The 19,749-nt window shown below is 40.7% G+C and overlaps 1 protein-coding gene across 1 annotated transcript in view; it reads left to right on the top strand.

The window, feature by feature from the left end:
* Positions 1–19,749, top strand: part of LOC115426255 (death-associated protein kinase 1-like) — a 52,909-nt gene that overhangs the window by 14,394 nt on the left and 18,766 nt on the right. Inside the window, 7 exon segments of the mRNA XM_030144255.1 lie at positions 2,010–2,052; positions 2,055–2,107; positions 4,914–5,012; positions 5,098–5,295; positions 5,526–5,723; positions 10,848–10,946; positions 18,823–18,900. Coding sequence (XP_030000115.1) covers positions 2,010–2,052; positions 2,055–2,107; positions 4,914–5,012; positions 5,098–5,295; positions 5,526–5,723; positions 10,848–10,946; positions 18,823–18,900 — 768 coding nt within the window.

The raw sequence follows: 19,749 nt of genomic DNA, 5'->3' as shown, positions 1-19,749 counted from the left end.
CTTGACAGCCTCCCTGACCAGTTTTCTTCTGGTCTTTTCATCAGTTTTGGAGTGACGTCTAGTTCTCTGTTGTGCCATATTTTCTCCACTTGATGATGACTGTCTTTACTGTGTTCCATGGTATATTAAATGCCTTGGAAATTATTTTCTACCCTTCTCCTGAGTGATACCTTTGAAAAATGAGATCCCACTGATGCTTTGGAAGCTCTCTGTGAACCATGGCTTGGACTGTAAGGTGTGATTGCAAAGATGTCAGGAAAAGCCTATAGAACAGTCCAGCTTTATTTGGGGTTAATCGAGGCACTTTAAATGGTGGCAGGTGTGTGCTTACTCCCATTTAATTTGAATTTGAATGTGATTGGTTCATTCTCAACACAGCCACACCCCCAGTTATAATAGGGTCTGCACACTTGTGCAACCACATTATCTCACTTGGTTATTTTTCCTTCCCATCCCTAAAAGATTTCAGTTTGTTTTTCAGTTGAATTGTGAAATGATTTATCTTTGTCTATTTTTTTTACATCACAAAAACCTGGCATTTTAACAAGGGCGTGCAGACTTTTTATATCCACTGTATGTACCTATATTATAAAAGCCAAATGGCCTCTGTGTGCATGCGTGTGTGTGTGTCTGGGGACTCACACTAAATCCATTCAGAACTGACTGCTGCAGTTTGTCATACATATGTATTTTTGGTCAAGGAACAGACTAGCGAAAATGGCAAGTTGATAGGACCATATTTGGGGAGATATTAGTAATTTTGGAATACAATAGCCTTACAATCACATTGCTATATCCAGAATGCTTTAGCGGTGACTGTGGGACAAATGCAGTACATTATGCATGAATATACAACAGCATAAAAGAACCACATCTAGTCAATGCGCTAGTAATATATAACAGTTCTACTATTTCCAATAAAAAGCCACACACACTTCTTGCCACTGTACAATTTTTACCCCCATATTTTTTACCCCTATGAATTATGCACATGCTCCAAACCGTCAGGCTTGTGCAACTGCATTCTTTTGGATGGAAACATCTGGTAGTAAATCCTGTCATACTGGATTTTTTCCTTTTTGTTTATCATTGACTATAGTAAATTTCACTTTGTATATTCAAACTACACAGTTAATGGGCTACGTGCTGTACCAAATTTACCCACATAATGCACATGTGCGAGAACACCGGAAATACAAAACTAATACGGGGGTAAAAATTGTATGTGACACTGCACCTTTCTGGGGTAATCAGAAGAACAGCGTGTGAAGGGACTTTTTTCTACACTGAGTAGGCCTACTTATTTAATAAGTAGGACAGAAACCTGCCAACCTGTGCACGCACCTCTGTCTGTCTGTCTGTTCTGTCTGTCTGTGTATCTATCAAGATCTAATGTTAGTTAGCTAATCAGAGGTTAGACAGCTTTTCCCCCCTGTCATTTAAGACTTGTAACTTTTCTCATCAACTTTGTCCTTTCTCTGCTCTTTATCCTCACATGTGAAGATAGGATGACAAATGAATATGTTTTATGACACAGAGCAGATTGAACTCAGTAGTGGACCTACAAACAGGAAATGATGTCAGTTTAACAAGTGAATTTTCTGATAATGACTGATAATTGATGTGACCTAATATCTGAATTTTATCCGTAGCATTTTTGGCTGTTACCAAGCCCGAGTTACCACACCATTAAACAAAAAAAGAAGATTAAAGCTGTAATGCACTATGGGATGTAATGCGTCATGCAGATGTCTGGAGTAGCGTGTTGTGTATTTAATGGGGGTATCTTTTGCATACTGAGAACCAGCCACTTTTAGTATGCAGGTTGGTCAGTGGCACACTAGCTTTATAACATTAGTGTACTGTCAAGTGTGTATGTTGATATATCTTCCATATTGCTCCAGAAATATGCTGTGTATGTATTATCACGTTGGTGGCAGACACAAATCCATAAAAGCCTTACTTATGTAGTAAAGGTTAGGACTAAATGATGGAATTTTCTCCTTCAGAGTGGAGCCAATGCTATCTACTATGCAGCAAGACACGGCCATGTGGCGACCTGAAATTCCTCCATGAAAAGAAATGCCCTCTGGATGTGCAAGATAAGGTATATCAAGTGCCTCTACTGTCACAAACACACACTCATGCAGATACACACACTCTCACTGTGACTCTCCACACTTGGTTATCTCAGCAATTACTCATCCATCAACCCTTGGAGAGGCATTACTTTGATTTTCCAAAATGCTCACACACTTGTACACAGAAATTCACACATTTCAGACTCACCACAGTTCACACCTGGGGATAAAAACCAGTTACTATGGCATTTTATGAGCTTATTTGCTGTTGCTATGGAAACAGGTCTTGCTGAAGAAGACGGGGTAGTGTGTGAGAGTGTATTTTCTTTTGATGCCAATGTAGCTTTAGTCAGAGCCTGATGTAGCAGACAAAATCTCAAAAGACTTCTCATATCTCTTCAATCTTTTTTTCCCATTGGAGCCATCCTCTTCTTTTTGGCCTCTTCCAATGGTTCTAAATTAATCTACACTGTAGGCACTTCTTCAGCTATTATCTTGTTCCCATGCTTAAAATAAGTTTCATCTTACTTTAATACATTAACCTGAAATCACAAGCTGATGAGTCTGTGTAACCGAAGTAGTCATGAGACTTTAACAGCTATAAAGCACTTCTTTCCTCTTTACCTTATTTCATGTATTTCCCATAATTCAATAGCTCTGCACTTTTTTTTCCATCTCAAATTCATTAAAGCATTTCACTTTCCCATAAACTGAGCCTGTGTCATGGGTATCCTTTTATATAAGTAGCTTCCTCTCTAATCAGTGCCTCCTCTGACTGGCAGCCATAACGTCAGCTGATGGGTTGATTTTCAACAAGTCTGCTTTCTGTATGTGCAGACGGTCAAATCTGAATGCTTTACTGTACAGAACCAAAATATTAGTTTTGTTTCCGCGCATGTGATTAGCTTTCCAGTCATGGGAAACACATGGAAGAAGTAATATTTCTATTGAAGTCTGTTGTCCTGGAAAAAGTAATTTCAGTGTTTCCTCATTTGCTTTTAGCTGGGTATGTGCTATAACACTCTCCATCAGAAATAGATACAGATAACAGCGCTGGCCTAAAAGAGTTATGTCCAGGATTATATTAACATTCAAATGGAAGTTTACAAAAGGAGTAGTTTGAAAAGGCTGCTCTCAATTACGTTATGGTTGTGCAACTTGATAACTGTAAAGTACATTATATCAATAGTTTTTATAGGTTTACACTGCCCTCAGTAAGTAACTCAGATCCTTCCATTGGATGATTACTGATTAATATGTTTCAGCTGACACAAGGTCTTTAACCCTTTAACTAATGCAATGAGTAGCTTCTCATTTCATAAACAACTAGAAGCACTCGGAGACCTCCGCCAAGGCTGATCAGTGGCCCCCCCCCCCGTGGGCCCCCCCCCCCCCCCCGATCACCACCAAAATTTAATCATTCTTCCTTATCCCATTTCCAACAAACCCTGAAAATTTCATCCAAATCTGTCCATAACTTTTTGAGTTATGTTGCACACTAACAGACAGACAAACAGACAGACAGACAAACAAACAAACAAACCCTGGCTAAACATAACCTCCTTGGCGGAGGTAAACATCAGTTTGATAGAGAGCATAAAGACTGGACAATACCAGGATTCATCAAGCTCAAATTGTGAAAGAGTGGTTCAGGAGCAGGAGACATTACTTTTGCACATGGATTGGACACCACCAATCCAGACCTGAACCACAGATTCCAAACTTGAACCACAGAGTCCGGACCTGAACCCCAATGAGAATCTTTGGGATGGGATAGAGAGGATTTACTCAGCGATGTGACTCTCCATCATCATAACAAGATGTGGGACAATATTAATGCAAGTCTGAAATGCAAGGTAAACATGGATAAAAATGGTTTCATTAAAGAAATATAGAATCATATCTACAATGTGCAGCCACCTAACGAAGAGAAAAAGGAATACAACCACATATGTAAAACTGAAATGGGAAAGAGAACTAGGTGTGAATATTTCAGAAAATATTTGGCAAAACACAGCAGACATCTACATCATCACAGATTTGGAGATTATATTGTTGGAAGAACTTGATTAGATTCTTTGTCACACCCAGGATTAGAAATTAACACACATCAGTACCACAGCCATGTTGGAGAAAATGTGGAGATATGAATGTAGACCATTCTCATGTATTTTAATTTTGTCCTAAAATCAGATATTTTTAGAAGAAGGTTACCAGGTAATTACTAAAATTCTGGGCTATAATATATCCAAGTCAAGTGCACTGTAACTGGGCAATATGTCAGGCAATGTGTTATTAAAAGAGGACAGATATTTACTGAAAATGTTGTTAGCAGCCTGCAAGAAACAATCACAAGAAAATGGTACAAGGTAAATAGATCCGCCAACACAGCATGACTGGCAAAAAATTGTGAGTGAGATATATGTAATGGAACTGTTGACCATAAGATAAGGACTCAAGTAGAACAATGTCGAGAAAAGTGGGAGAAATGGTCTGTTCATACAGCAATTCTCAGTACTTTACAAAAATGAAAAAGAGACAAATCAAAACACATAATTAAAACATAAACAACTAGAAAAGCACTCGGAAAGCGCAGACCTTCGCCAAGGCAGATCAGTGCCCCCCCCCCCGATCACCACCAAAATTTCTTTGTAAATCGAATAATGAACCAGAAGCTTGAACTTGTGCCATTTCTATTCAGCCTCCGGCCCTCCTTCTTCTATGCCTTGACCGAGCCATCATTCCTCCATGGCGCCTTCTGCCTATTTCTAAGTAAAATTTATTTTTGAGCTGACAGCTGATATTGTGTTAATTATTTGTTGTCTCCAACAGTCTGGGGAGACCGCTCTACATGTGGCTTCTCGCTATGGAAACGTGGACGTGGTTAGCTACCTGTGCAGCATCCAGGCCAACCCAGACCTCTCAGATAGGGTAAGCACACATGTAAGTAACACAGATAGCTTTCTGTTGACAACAAGACCACCAGGTTTAATATGTTTGTGGTTTGTGTGTTCAGGAGCAGGAGATCCCGCTCCATTGTGCTGCCTGGCATGGCTATTCTGCAGTGGCTCGAGCTCTGTGCCAGGCAGGCTGCCACGTAGACGCAAAGAACCGTGAGGGAGAGAGTCCATTGCTGACGGCTTTCTGCCAGAGGCTTGTGGACATTGTGGAATGTCTGGTGGAACACAGAGCGGACCTGGAAGCCACGGACAAGGTGAACAGCTCAACTACTCGTAATGCTCTTACAAGTTGTTGGACTACATGTAACATCTAGTCAAATCTCAATTTTTTCAATAAAATAAAAAGTCTTGTTTTTTCTACTTAAATACTTGGCCTGGCTTGCTTCAGTCTTTGAACCGTCTTAACACACGTACAAATCCCTGATATTAAAGTAGAGAAAGTCAACGACTTATTCTGTGTGTGTTTGTGATTGTCTGTGTGCAGGATGGCCACACAGCTCTCCACCTGGCTGTAAGGAGGTGTCAGGTCGAGGTTGTTCGCTGTCTCCTTAGACATCACTGCCATATGGACCAGCAGGATCGCCATGGCAACACCCCACTGCACATCGCCTGTAAAGACGGAAACCTGCCCATTGTCAAGGCCCTGTGCAGCGCTAAGGCCAGTCTCGACCTCCCCAACAAGGTTGGTACACCCACTTCTAACTGCAGCCATGTTATTTACAATTGCTATGGTGATGTTAAATGCTATGTCACAGACAGGTCTAATTATCCAACATTATTGGCTTTCTTCAATATACCATTTTTCCCTCCAAAAGAGTAAAAGCTCTCATGGGACGCTCTCATGTTCTCATATGAGCATAACGGTTTCATGTGTGACTCCTTATGATCGTGTATTCTAGTGGCTCCACAAGAAGTGGTGCATCGTCATGAATTGTTTTGTACACTACTATTTTGATGCTATAAATGCATTGTGTAATTTGGCTATGTTTGATGCTACTTGAACCTGGAGTCTGCACAGTTCAGATACGAGCACTTGGTGCTGGCCTGCACCCTACCTCATTGTTTTCCATCCTTATGTCTGATGCATTCTTGCTGTTTTGTGGATTTGGAGAAGGCTTACGACTGTGTCCCAGAGGCATTGTGGGGGATGCATTGGGAGTACAGGGTGAATGGTCCCATGTTAGCTGCCATTCAGTCCCTGTACTAAAAGAGTTCAAGTATAGTCCACATAGCTGGCAGTAGGTCGAGCTTGTTCCCGGTGGAGGTTGGACTCTACCAGGGCTGCCTTTTGTCACTGCCTCTGTTCATAACTTTTATGGACAGAATTTCTAGGTGCAGCCAGGTGGTGGAGGGGGTCGAGTTTGGTGGCGGGAGGATCTTGTCGCTGCTTTTTGCGGATGATGTGGTCCTCTTAGCTTCATCAAGCAGCAACCTTCAGCTCTTGTTGGGGCAGTTTACAGCTGATTGTGAAGCAGCTGGGATGAAGATCAGCACCTCCAAGTCTGAGGCCATGATCCTCAGCCTGAAAAGGGTGGAGTGCCCACTCTGAATTTGGGGGCTGGGAGTCCTGCCTCAGGTGGAGGAGTTAAAGTCTATCGGATCTTGTTCGCGAGTGAGGGTAGGATGGAGCAGGAGATTGACAGGTGGATTCAGGGCAGCGTCGGCAGTGATGTGGACTAGGGATGCAAATTATTGATTAATTCATTAATCGTTAGTTGGTTGCCCTTATTGATCGATTAACGATTAATTGATAAGCGGCGATTTTCCTGAGGACCTAATTTCTCTTTCAATACGGTCTATAAGAATAAAAGCTAAATATTGTTTATATACTTCATGAAAAAAAACATGCCTAAATGATTGATTTACTGAACCATTGGATACAGTCAGGTGTTCCTGTGGAATTCATCTGTTGATGTGGTGGTGTGTGATGGGGGGTGCACGTGCGTGCGTTTCGCCGATGGGTGGTTGGGTACACGCGCGTGCATTTCGTTTGGGGGGGTACTCGCACGTGCACAGTACAGCCGGGGGATGCTGTGCGTGTTGGTTGGTATCCGCGCATGTGCGTGCGTCACTTTCCGTCCTACTTCTAATACTATGGGGGTACGGTGCAGTCCGTGCCCTCGCAGAAGTGAAAGTGAAACTTTTCGCTCACTTGTCTTTTCCACCTCCAGAAGCTTCGAAATTGCTTGACATACCTGTGGCCCGAATCAAGAGCCTGGAGGATGTTTTCAACTTCTGTCTCACTGACCGTGGATGAGACCACCTCCAGGGAAAACGCTCCAATACCGACCGACATTTGTGCATGTATTTAGTAGGAGGTGCACCACTCCCACATACAGACGGGCCAGTCTGTGTTTGGCTCCACCATGTCCATAAAGACATTCTAACTCATCAACGCCATGATCCGGTTCAATGACCGGCTATCCCAGCTGTGGCATTGCAGCGCGGACAAACCGGCGCCCTTCCTTCAGACAGGTGTGGACGGGCAGAAAAGGACAATTAACGACAATTAATAATTTAATCGAGCAAATTCTTATCGACAGTTAATCGTTAGACAATTAATTGTTTACATCCCTAATGCGGACGTTTAACCGGTCCGTTGTGGTAAAGAGGGAACTAAGATGAAAGGAAAAGCTTTCAATTTACTGGTCAATCTATGTTCCCACCCTCACCTATGGTCATGAGCTCTGGGTAATGAGCAAAAGAACGAGGGCCGCAAGTACAAGCGGCTGAGTGAGTTTCCTCCGCAGGTGACTGGGCTCAACCTTAGAGATAGGGTGAGGAGCTCGGACATCCGGGTAGAGCCACTGCTTCTCCACGTCGAGAGGAGCCAGTTGAGGTGGTTCAGGCATCTAGTGAGGATGCCTCCTGGATGCCTCCCTGGGAGGTGTTTTGGGTGTGTCCATCCAGGAGGAGACCTCGGGGTCCCCATGACCCAGACCCGGATAAGCGGAAGAATGACGGTACGGTACATTTTAAATAATGTAAAAATTCACCCCAAGTACAGTTGTCATGACTCTGGGAAATTAGTATAGAACCAAAATCTGTTTATTTCTGTTGTAAGGTTTGCCATTTAACATGAGTTTCTTTTGGGACTGGTGTACATTTGGAGTCAGCCTCCACTGGACATATAAGGAACTGCCACTTAGCTCAAGCCCAGAGAGCATAAATATAATATAACTATAAAGTGAAATTCATCCTTTTTTTTGGCTGACATCCAATTTACCATAACTTTACCACAGAGACTTTGTTGTCTTCTCTCAAAGTTGCTGACACACAAAAAGCAGACCTTCCTCCTTCATTTAGATGATCTTGTTTTTCCATGGAGCTCTCTCTTACCTGATTTATATTTGATTGGAGATCCCATCTTACATTCCCTCTCTGCCAAACATCACTTTTGTGCCTTCGGTAATATTGCATTCTCTTTGACATTTTTTCACTTTAATATATTCTATTGGGGGAATACTTTGTCTGCTGTTTTTGCATTTTGCATGGTGTCATTCAGGATGTGATGTGCATCAGGAGCGGACTGGAGATGTTTTGATTTATTTATTATTGTCAGTTTGTGCCTGTTTTTTCAAGGTGGTATTTCACATGTTGCTGACTCTGCCTGGATTTGTATTCAGTGTCATTTTCTCACTCTGTGGAGACAAATACAAGGAGTGGAATTTAAAATGTCTACTTTTCTGTTTACAGCAGAATAGAATATGATGAATGAATTGCAATCCTCACCTTGTGACAAATGGCAATTGATTTAAATTTTGTGCTTAAATTTCTGGTTAAATGTTGCAAAAGCACACTCAAGTAAACACACTAGTAAATGTACTGGTTCATCTTCTTCGCTACAGTGACAAAGTATAGAGAACTGAACTTTACTTCATGTTAATATAATTTAGGAATAGACATTTCAAACAAAAACAGTGATTGATAATTGGATGTTGTCAGACAGTGTGTCCAGTCCTCCCATTCTTGCTGGACAGGTGCACAAAGCACTAGAAGCTGTGCTCAACTGTAAAAATATGGTACAATTTATTTAAAGACAGAACAATAGTTGCTGAAACCAATTGATTAATTTTTTTTAATAATATAACAGTTATTTGAGTATTTGTAACCTGTCTTTAATATAATATCAAAACTATTTAAAACATTGTATCTTAAACTCTAACTGAAAACCAATGTATTTAAAATAATGAACATGAACTTTGTTCTACCATGCAGTTTTCAATGACAGCAATAGAACTTGAAACATTATGGCACCTTTTCCATATGATCCAGTCGCCATTTACTATGTGCTCATCTTGTTTTGTTTTTTTTTTAGATCGTTTTCATTTGTTTTATTTGTCATGTATGATTTGAACAATAGATTCACCAAGTGATGGACTTGCCTCTGCTGGTGTCTTATCCATTCAGGTTGAAATTGGTGTCATTGTTGTGAAGGCACACAGTGGGTATGTTACGGCTACTCTTGCATTCAAAAGAAAAAGGGTAAAAAAATAAAAATATCAGAGTAGTCTGAGGAGGAGGTCTATGACTCACTAAATTCCTTAATAAGCACTCATGGAGATATTTCTATATTCAAAATGATCCGAATTTATTTTCACCAACAAAATATTCTCTGTGGTTGACTTCAACTTCACAATAATCAAACAAAAAACTTCTTTAGAAGATATAGTGTATTTAGCATATATTTAGTGTATATTTAGCGGTAGATAAACTGTCTCACTCCTCACTCCTTCAACATGACAATCAGACCCAGGGGAGAACCAGCTGTCCTCTCTCCCTAATCACAGGAGGAGGACGGTCCGACCAGGAGGAGGGCGTGAGCAGCTGAGAACAGTCAATCAATCATAATTCATCTAAAACTTTCAATAATTAATCAGTATGACCATAGGCCTTATTTTGATTTACCATTATCCAAAAATTATAAATAATATAAATAGGCTCCAACAGCCGCTAACACATTGAAGCTAAAAAGTAAGAAGTAAAGAGCCTCTTTTGAAAATGTAAGTACGTATGCAGTCAGAGTAAAAATGTCTACTTTTCTTCAGTCCTTACTTGTGTAATGATTACCTGAAAACTGTACTTATAGATCAAATGTGTAAAACTCAACTACCTGGCAGTATTACTTTGTCATTTCATTCATATGTATCACCTGAAAATAAGAATAGTTTTATTTTCCAATAATTCTTTTGCTCTTTTCATTGAACAGACCATTTTATCTACAAAGGAGGCATTCATTACCTCCGCCAAGGAGGTTATGTTTTTGCCAGGGTTTGTTTGTTTGTTTGTCTGTTTGTTTGTCTGTCTGTCCGTTAGTGTGCAACATAACTCAAAAAGTTATGGACAGATTTGGATGAAATTTTCAGGGTTTGTTGGAAATGGGATAAGGAAGAAATGATTAAATTTTGATGGTGATCGGGGGTGGGGGGGCCCACGGGGGCCCACGGGGGGCGCCACTGATCAGCCTTGGCGGAGGTCTGCGCTCTCCGAGTGCTTCTAGTTTTTCTATGTATTCTTGTATTTTCTCTTGATGTTCTACGGTAACTCAGATGGTCTTCTTTTTTCATTTTATAGTGGGTGGCATCCACCGTGGTGATGATGCTTATATCCAAGCTATGCCCTGAACCCTCGAGTTACATTATATGACCTCCCACCTCAGATTTCCTTCATCTTGCAACACAGGATTATTTTTCTGTGTGTATTTTAAAAAATGCTAAGCATAACAAAAATGTTGGCCCTTACCTCTGTTTTTTCTCATCTTATTGTGTCATCGGGCTCTGAGTATTTCTTGTCTGTCTTTATCCAGTATGGCAGAACTCCACTCCACTTAGCAGCCAACAACGGTGGTCTTGAGGTCGTCCGTCACCTCTGCCTGATGGGAGCTAATATTGACGCCATCACCAATGTAAGTCACATGGTCTTTTTTACTTTCTCCTGTTTTTGCTCACTTTGCAATAGTAGTATAGGACTATTACACAGTGCAGTGAATGTCAATGTGTCTGGAGGGGTATCTTAATGTATTCCGTGATGTAGGCTATATAAACTGGTTTCTGTGTGACCAGTGATGCTCTCCAAAAAGCTGAATACATTAGCATGTAGAGAAAAGCTGTCACTGCGACAGGTTGTTTACTGTGTAATTTTCTGATGGATATCTGAGGGTTCACTGAGCTGGATAAACATACATGACACAGCTCCTATGGAACGCAATCAGGACACATTATTGCCTCTGTTGTTTCAAACATCTGTATGGGGTCTGCTGGAGCTACAGAGCGGTTTGGCTTTTAAATTTGAATTTAATCTCAATATTAGCACTTCTCCCCTGATACTGAAATACATAATGCTATTTTTTTCCTGGAAGTCCTGCTTGTGTGGGTTTAATGCTTTAAAACTCAGCTAAGCAGCTTAAAAGTTTGACAAAATACTTCCTTGCCCATCACAGCCCCATTTACATGGTATTTGCCGAGTCAAACACTTTTTAAAACTCTTCATCATTCATATACTGACTGAAATACTCAACTGAAGTAGTAATGGCTATTGCCACAGTACTGTGGCATGAAATATTGGTTTGTGTATTACCACAGAGCCAATCAAATGTTAGCATTTGTCCTGTGCAAATAAGCAGTAAGGACATGTTGTTGCCACAGAACCAATCATGGATACTGTTCCATGAACTCATTAGCCTCTTGTTGCAACAGTACTGTGGTGATATATGGCGTATACACCCTGTACACACCACAACCAAATTATGTCAATCCACCAAACTTTAATATTGTTTCAGCTAGGGCTGCACAATTTTGTCCAAAAATAAAATCCTGATTTTTTTTTTTTTTTTCCTCCAAAACTTGATTTTCGATTTTCGGATAAAACTACAAAAGACAACAGAAGTTGGCATGTCGTTTTCATGAGCAGCCTGCAATGCAAGGCATTGCTCCCTACCTCAAATCTGTGATGGTATCACAGAATCCCTGAAAATTCAGTAATGGGCCCACAGAAGTTATACCAGTGTAAGTCACTGACAGGCATCAGTCGTGCGTGCGTGGACCACGTAAGATGAGCAATCCCCATGAGGTTATATTTAAATTGGGGGATCCGTGCATGGAGGAGACCAACCAAGGACACACTGGAGGGATTATATCCCTGGGCTGGCCTGGAAACACCTCGGGATTCCCCCAGAGCTGGTGGATGTGGCTGGAGAGAGGGCTGTCTGGGCTACTCTGCAGAGGCTGCTGCCCCCGCGACCCGGACCTGGATCAGAAGAAGACAGTATGGTATGGATCTGTGCATGGACAACATACAATAAGTGATCCCCATGCAGTTATATTTGAATTGGGGGATCCGCGCGTGGAACACGGCTTACATTGGTATCACTACTGCGGGCCCATCACAGATTTAAGGTTCGTGGTCATTACACGGACTTCTGCAAAAGACTGCTCTCACAGTTAGGAGGAGGAGCCTATGTTAGCCTGGAGATGCATGGCCTGGAGACATGAAAGAGATGAAACTGATTTGATGATTTCCCTTTTTTAAAAATCATCCTGATTAAAAAATCCGATTTTGATTTAAAATTGATTCTTTGTGCAGCCTTAGTTTCGGCCTTTCATCCACATGACACCGGCATTGTCAGTGCCGTGACACAGTGTTTTTGGAGAACGGGTAACAGAGCGGAAAAATCTCACAACGCCACCCTCGCATCACCGTATGGATAGACAAAACACCACTTTTTGGAAGCCATGACACCATAGTACCACATGACCAGAAGAAGAAAACCCCAGACATAACCTTATGCACATGCTCACTGCATTCTTATGTGATTTTAATGTATCCTGTGGCTCTGTCTGTGTTTGTGTACAGCGCCACATATAGATGTGGCATACGTATTACACCACTTTAACCCAGTTTTCCCATTTCCACCTGGACGCAGATATTTCTTGAAATGATATGTGTATGGATGCGAAACTTTCAGAATCTGCAAAAGAAAAATTCAACAAGTGTTGTCATCTGGACGTATCCAGTAACTGGTCCCCTATCCTTTTCCTATAACCGGATAGGTACATGGCATGTGTGATGCTTATGTCCACAGTACTGTGGCTTTAGGGTGACAGGTTACCAGTCTACACAGGATTGAACCAGGGTGCTGATTGGCCCTGTGGTAATAGTCAAACGAGAAAGTTAGTCCCACAGTACTGTGGCAATAGCCACTTCGAGTTTGTTAAAGGCAATTCCATGTATCCCCTGAACCATTTTGTACCAGAATGTGTTAGTAACTATGCCACTTCCATAATGCATCCCTAAGCTCTCCCAAAGAGTTTTTGTGTGTGTGTGTGTGCGTGTGCGTGTGCGTGTGCGTGTGCGTGTGTGTGTGTGTGTGTGTGTGTGTGTGTGTGTAGTGGGGTGTCCCGGGGTCCTGCTTCTGTCATCAGTATAGCAATAAATAGCACAGTGTTTACACAGATACATGGAAGAAAGCAGTGATAGTAACATTTAATTTGGCTTGTATTTCATTGAATATAATATGAACACAGGATCTTTCATCTTCGTCTGATCAACCTAATTCCATTTATAAATATACATGCATTTCTCACATTGAGGATGAAACCCATTCAAGAAACAGATTGAACAGTTAAACATGTTGGCAGTAATTAGTCTGGATTGTCCTTTTGGTCTTTGGTGTGGAGCACATGACAGTGACTTCTTCAAAAAAGACCTGGACACTGATTAGTCTCAACACAGCCCACATTTCCACTGAGTGCTGGTCCATCCCAGGTGAAGTCTGCAACCCCTCAGAACGCAGTTAACATAGGGCTTCCTTTGGCTCAGTTAAGTTTGAACTGGCTTTTGTGGTTGTATCTCCATGTAGTATAGTTTGAAAAAGGTTCTCCACAGTAATCCTGACCTATGTAGTTCTATCAGTTCTAGATGAATAATGGTGTAACGTCTGAGGGATCACAAATCTTGGTGTTAAGCTTAGACTTGAACCCTTTTCTTTTACACACTGAAATCCATCCAAATCCCTTGAATTCTTTAATTCTTATTCTGCACCATAGAAGCTGAAATAGCTAAATCCCCTCCTGTCTTTCTGTGATAAACTGGAGATTCTCAGCCCATCTTTGTCGTGGTCTAGACCTTTCCTGGATGCTGCTTCTGGACCAAGTCATGATTCCAATCACTTGTTCACATCATCTTTAACAAATAACAGTGTTTTCTTTATTTTATATCATTTCTTTATTTTAACTTATTTTTAGCCCTAAATTACTCCTGTTACTTCTTTTTCTTGAATGTGTTACAGCCTAAATTTGAGGAATGGATGTATATTTACAAGTGAAAAGAAGTTGACCAGATAAAATGTGAAATATGTTATTCATCCTGTCTACAATGAAATACAAGTCAAAAGACATTTTAATTATCACTCTTTTATATTCTTAATTTGTATTTTCTATATAGTTTGAACTATTTACTCTCTCATCATATTTACAGTTTGTCATGTAATGTGTTATTCACCTTTCTGATGCTAGTTTGGAGTGTAGTCAGTGGTTAAGATGAACGTCATATGAGCACAGATCACTTGAAAATGAAGTGATGGCTCTGCTCAATGTGCAAAACTGTGGCTCTATGCAATACAGCAAAATATTTTCACACTGTTAGGAGTGAGACATTGCAATATTTTCAATTCAATATGAGACAATGGCACTTAAACTTTTGGGGCAGTTTGTCCAAGTAGAGTTACTGTCACACATGAACAAATGGGCAAATGCGCAGTTGATCCAGTAGTGACAGGCAGCAGAACCAACCCATAAAGATGGAAGACGCTAAGCAGCACATTGGCCCTCTGGATGGAAATATGAGGACTAAAAACCCAAGATGGAACAGTTGTTTCCAGTTATTTTGATTTTGTTGAAACTGTTGAAGGTGTTTAATATATACATATAAACATGTTAAGTGCATATATATTCCCTTCTTTCTTGAGTCTGTACATATATATATATATATATATATATATATATATATATATATATATATATATATACATATAAAGTCATCTGGGCGGTGCCTCCTTCAAGCTCAGGTCTTCTGCCAGTGGCCTGAGGGTTCTGTACAGGATCTTAGCTGTTTGGACAGAGATCTCTGATGTTGTTCCTGGTATCTGCTGGTTCCATCTTCTCAGCTTGGGGGTCACTGCCCCTAGTGCCCCCATCACTACTGGTACCACTGTTGCCTTCACACCCCACATTTTTTCTATGTCCTCTTTCAGCCCCTGGTATTTCTCGAGCTTCTCGTGTTCTTTCTGTCTGATGTTCTATCACTTGGGATTACTACATCTATCACTACCACTGTCTTTCGATGTTTATCCACCACCACTATGTCAGACTGATTGGCCATCACTGTCTTGTTGGTCTGGATCTGGAAGTCCCATAGGATCTTGGACTGTTTTTTTCTCAATCACCTTTGGGGGTGTCCCCATCTTGACCCTGGGACCTTTAGTCCATACTCAGTACAGATATTCGTGTACATTATGTCCTCTACCTGGTTATGCCGCTCCATGTATGCCTTGCCTGCCAGCATCTTACACCCCGCTGTGATGTGCTGGACTGTCTCAGGGGCTTCTCTGCACAGCCTACACCGGGGGTCTTGTCTGGTGTGGTAGACCCCGGCCTCTATTGCTCTGGTGTTCAGGGCCTGTTCTTGTGCAGCCATGAGTAGTGCCTCTGTGCTGTCTTTCAGTCCAGCCTTTTCCAGCCACTGGTATGTTTTCTTGATATCAGCCACTTCTTCAATTTGTCAGTGATAAATGCCATGCAAGGGCTTGTGATAGAGGTAAAATGACTCACTCATGTATGATCAGACAAGGACTTTTGTTTTGAGCAGACTGAGCCTGCTGTTTTTCCACTGTCTCTTTATTTGTCACCTCATCCTTCTCTTCGGCTTTGCACCATTTAGGACTGTTGATGCTTACCGTATCTCATGATGGTCAGCCTTTTACCACATTCCGCAGTCTTCTCCAGAGCCCACAAAAATCAACCACCAATTTCTGTCATTGTCCCTTTAAGTACTGTTTTACCTCTTTTTTGCAGTGATGTACATTGAGAATGCATTTAATGTATTGTAAATTTGGTCGTGTGATATATAACTAGAAGACATATAACTTGCATTGAAAGATTTTTCAGCAGGCTTCACTGCCATATGCCCAACACTGAGGTTTCTTTTTCCTCTCTCTGCATTCTCTAGCTGTTAATATTGTATGGCAGCTGATGTGCTATGCATATTTAATCTAGAAAGCACATACTGAGATGTATAATTCATTCTCTGGTGTTGGGTGGTCAGGGATTTGTTGTGTAAAATAGAAGGATGAACCCTGGTCTCTTTTTCTATTATTTTGGTTAGTTTTTTGTATAATGTCACTGCAGTGTTTTCCCTACATCTGCAGTGCAAACCCCCCACTCCCCCAACAGCACCCATAGCCCCCCCTAGGGGGTCAGGTTAATTTACTTTAACTTTGTTTTCTGTATGGAACCAGATCACAACAGAAGTCATTTAAGGATACCTTTTCATTTGAACAGGTCCTTACCTTACGTGCACACACACACACACACACACACACACACACATATACAAATGAACACACTTGTACTAGTGACTATAAAGTGAGGGGAAACACTGGATCAGAGTGTTCTGGCTTGAAAGGAGCAGTCACATATGACGTATTGAGTTTGAAACAAATGAGTAGACTGTTCTCTTGTGTAATAATGCACTAATCTTACCCAGGGTGTTAGAATGATTAGGTTTTTTAATCTAAGTATGGGTAGGTAATAGCTTTTTAATTAGTTGAGCTGTGGATTTATATTTCAACCCTCTGGTATACATTTTAGCAGACCTCAGAGATTTATGCTCAACAGATTTAATATAATAAGGAGCCACAGTAGATGATCTAATATTCATCTCCAGCCTTAAGGTAAACATAGCACCATCAGTAGTAATCATGACACCCTCCCATCTGTGAGTCCTGCTTGTGTTGGGCGGCATGGCTCAGATGGTAGAGCGGGTCGTCCAATAACCGAAGGGTTGGCGGTTCGAATCCTGCTCTGTCCATGTGCTGTTGTGTCCTTGGGCAAGACACTTCACCCTCCTTACCTCCAGTGCTGCTACTCACACTGGTGTATGAATGTGTGTGAATGATTGGATTGGCAGCCACGCTTCCATCAGTCTGCCCCAGGGCAGCTGTGGATACAAATGTAGTTTACCACCACCAAAGGGAGAATGTGAGAGTGAATGAATAATGGATCCTCTGTACGAGCTTTGAGTATGCGTTCATAGAAAAGCGCTATATAAATCTAATCTATTATTATTATTGTGTACGAAATCACACTGATTGGTCATTTCCATTCATTTGCACTCTGATAGCATTATTTAACCTTACATCAGAGCAGTTTTAGGGTTTGACAATGTCAATATGTAAACACAAGAAAGGACAGAAAATTGTGTGTAGGAGTTTTCAGGCTGTGGGGGTAGGTTTTCCCCACAGCAGCCGCCAGAGCTGGGCACTGACAGATGGACGAATTACTGAAAGAGATGTGGAATGTGATGGAACTGGAATGTGTCTGTGGCAGTGTGTTGAGGGGAATAACAGGAATGACAAATCAGGACAGTTTGAGAGAAGGAGGAGAGGGCACAGAGCGGGAAAGGGCATCTGCTGTTCAGATTGTAGGTCTGTGTAATCTACTGTATCAGTGCAGTACTTAGTGCATAATAACTGCTGGAAATGGACTTGTTCAGGGTTGTTACCTGTAGATTAAGTCTTAATGGATTTATGCACACAGGCAGTACCAAAATCGACAAGAAGACATCTTCCCAATTAGTGACGCACAGTACAGTCATGGTCAGATATGTTTATCTCCCCCGTCCATCCATCTGTCTGTCCGTCCGTCCGTCCATCCATCCATCCATCCATCCATCCAAGATGTTCCCAGGCCAGTTGAGAGATGTAAATCCCCCAATAGCAGTAAATATAAAATAAGGACAATTTCTTACAATTTCACTTCATTAAGTGTAATTGTCTTTAAAGGAAGTGAAAAGACAGAAAGGAGCATAACCAGGCTGTTACTAACAACAGTCCAGAAACCAGGGTCTGTCATGGTCTGGGGTCAATGGTCATTGTCACCAGTGTCACTATAATATTATAAAGTACAGAGAGATTTTCACAATATGTGCTGCCTATAAGGTCGGGACATTCATGCATATTTCAACAAGGAAAAGCAAAACCATATTGTGCACATTGTACAACGTCGTTTTGTTTTTTTTTAATGGGTTTCAGCCCAAATTGAGAAATGGATGGGTGTTTACAAATGAAATGAAGTTGGCCCAACAAAACATGAAGTATGTTGTATTCTTACTATTGACAATGAAATAGAAGTCAAAGGACATTTTAATATCACTGTATGTAAGTAATGTAACATTGTAATCTAACATTTGATGACTTTTACTGAAAAGCATGTTCAGACATAATCCCATTGTAACTTAAGTACCAACATTTTTAATAATTGTAATAATATGGCTTTTTTTTTTTTTTTACAGTAACACATTGAAGTTACTTTATTTTTTTACTTTTAGATCATAACACAATTGCACAGAACACTGACAGGGTGACATGTTAGTCTTCCAGAGTAACAGGTCACTGTGTCATAGTGCACATATTAAAGCTAGACAGAGTAAGTAAACGGAGATGATTACACTGTATGTTTCTCTAATATACACACCACTTTTTTCTCTTCCCTGTCTTTCTCTGTCAGGATGGAAAGACGGCAGAAGATTTGGCTGCTACTGAACAACATGAACACATAGTTTCACTGTTGGGAAAGCTTAAAAAGGTAAGATACACTTACAGTCACATCCAAGATTAAAAACACAACACCGATAGAAATGTGCTACTATTCATAAAATATTTCAAAAACATTGCATTTATATGAACAGTGAGTTTGTATGTAATCTGCAAATGTCAGGACAGTTATACATCATAAACCAGAGAATAAAGTCTGGAAATGCTTGAAAATTATAAAACCACATTTATTTCTATCGCTTTTAAACACTGTAAGTAGTTGACTTGTTGAAATTTCTATTAATTTTCAGTTTGTGGTTACATGAACTTTCTGAACTTAAAAGCCAAAATAAAACAGACACTATTTGCAGCTTTTCATCCAGTTTTCGCAGAAATTTTAGAAAGTCTTCAAAAGTGAATGCTGATTTGGGTGTTTTCATCCACCACTATTATGTGACTTTTAAAAGATGGTTCTTCATCATCATCATCATCATCATCATAGTTTAAAAGTGTACTAGTTACAGCTAATATTTCAGACAATAACACATCCTGAGTTGACTGAGGAGCTGATGGATGACCTTTTGCATTCTGAACCCAACTGAACCACTGGTCTGGATCATATAATGTTTCATGATCCTCCACAGTTTGTCAAAGCTTACGTCTTACATTTGCTTGGAAGCTCTTCCCTGCATGGTGGCACTTCATTGCCCCTGTCCAGCTTTTATTATTTGTCATTTCTTGTATAAATTCAGTGACTGTTCGAGTCTCCTTGGTGGTCCATAGATGCCCACACGCAATTATTCACTAAGTCTGTTTCCAATGCACTTCTTTTCATTCATTCATTCATTGTCACCTCCCAAACCTAAAATGTTTTAGTGACAGAAGGAAGACATGCAATTGG

The sequence above is a fragment of the Sphaeramia orbicularis genome, chromosome 9, assembly GCF_902148855.1.
Source record: "Sphaeramia orbicularis chromosome 9, fSphaOr1.1, whole genome shotgun sequence".
In the NCBI taxonomy this organism is placed as follows: domain Eukaryota; kingdom Metazoa; phylum Chordata; class Actinopteri; order Kurtiformes; family Apogonidae; genus Sphaeramia; species Sphaeramia orbicularis.
Note: the sequence above shows the minus strand (reverse complement) of the source record. Positions and strands in the feature narration are given on the sequence as shown.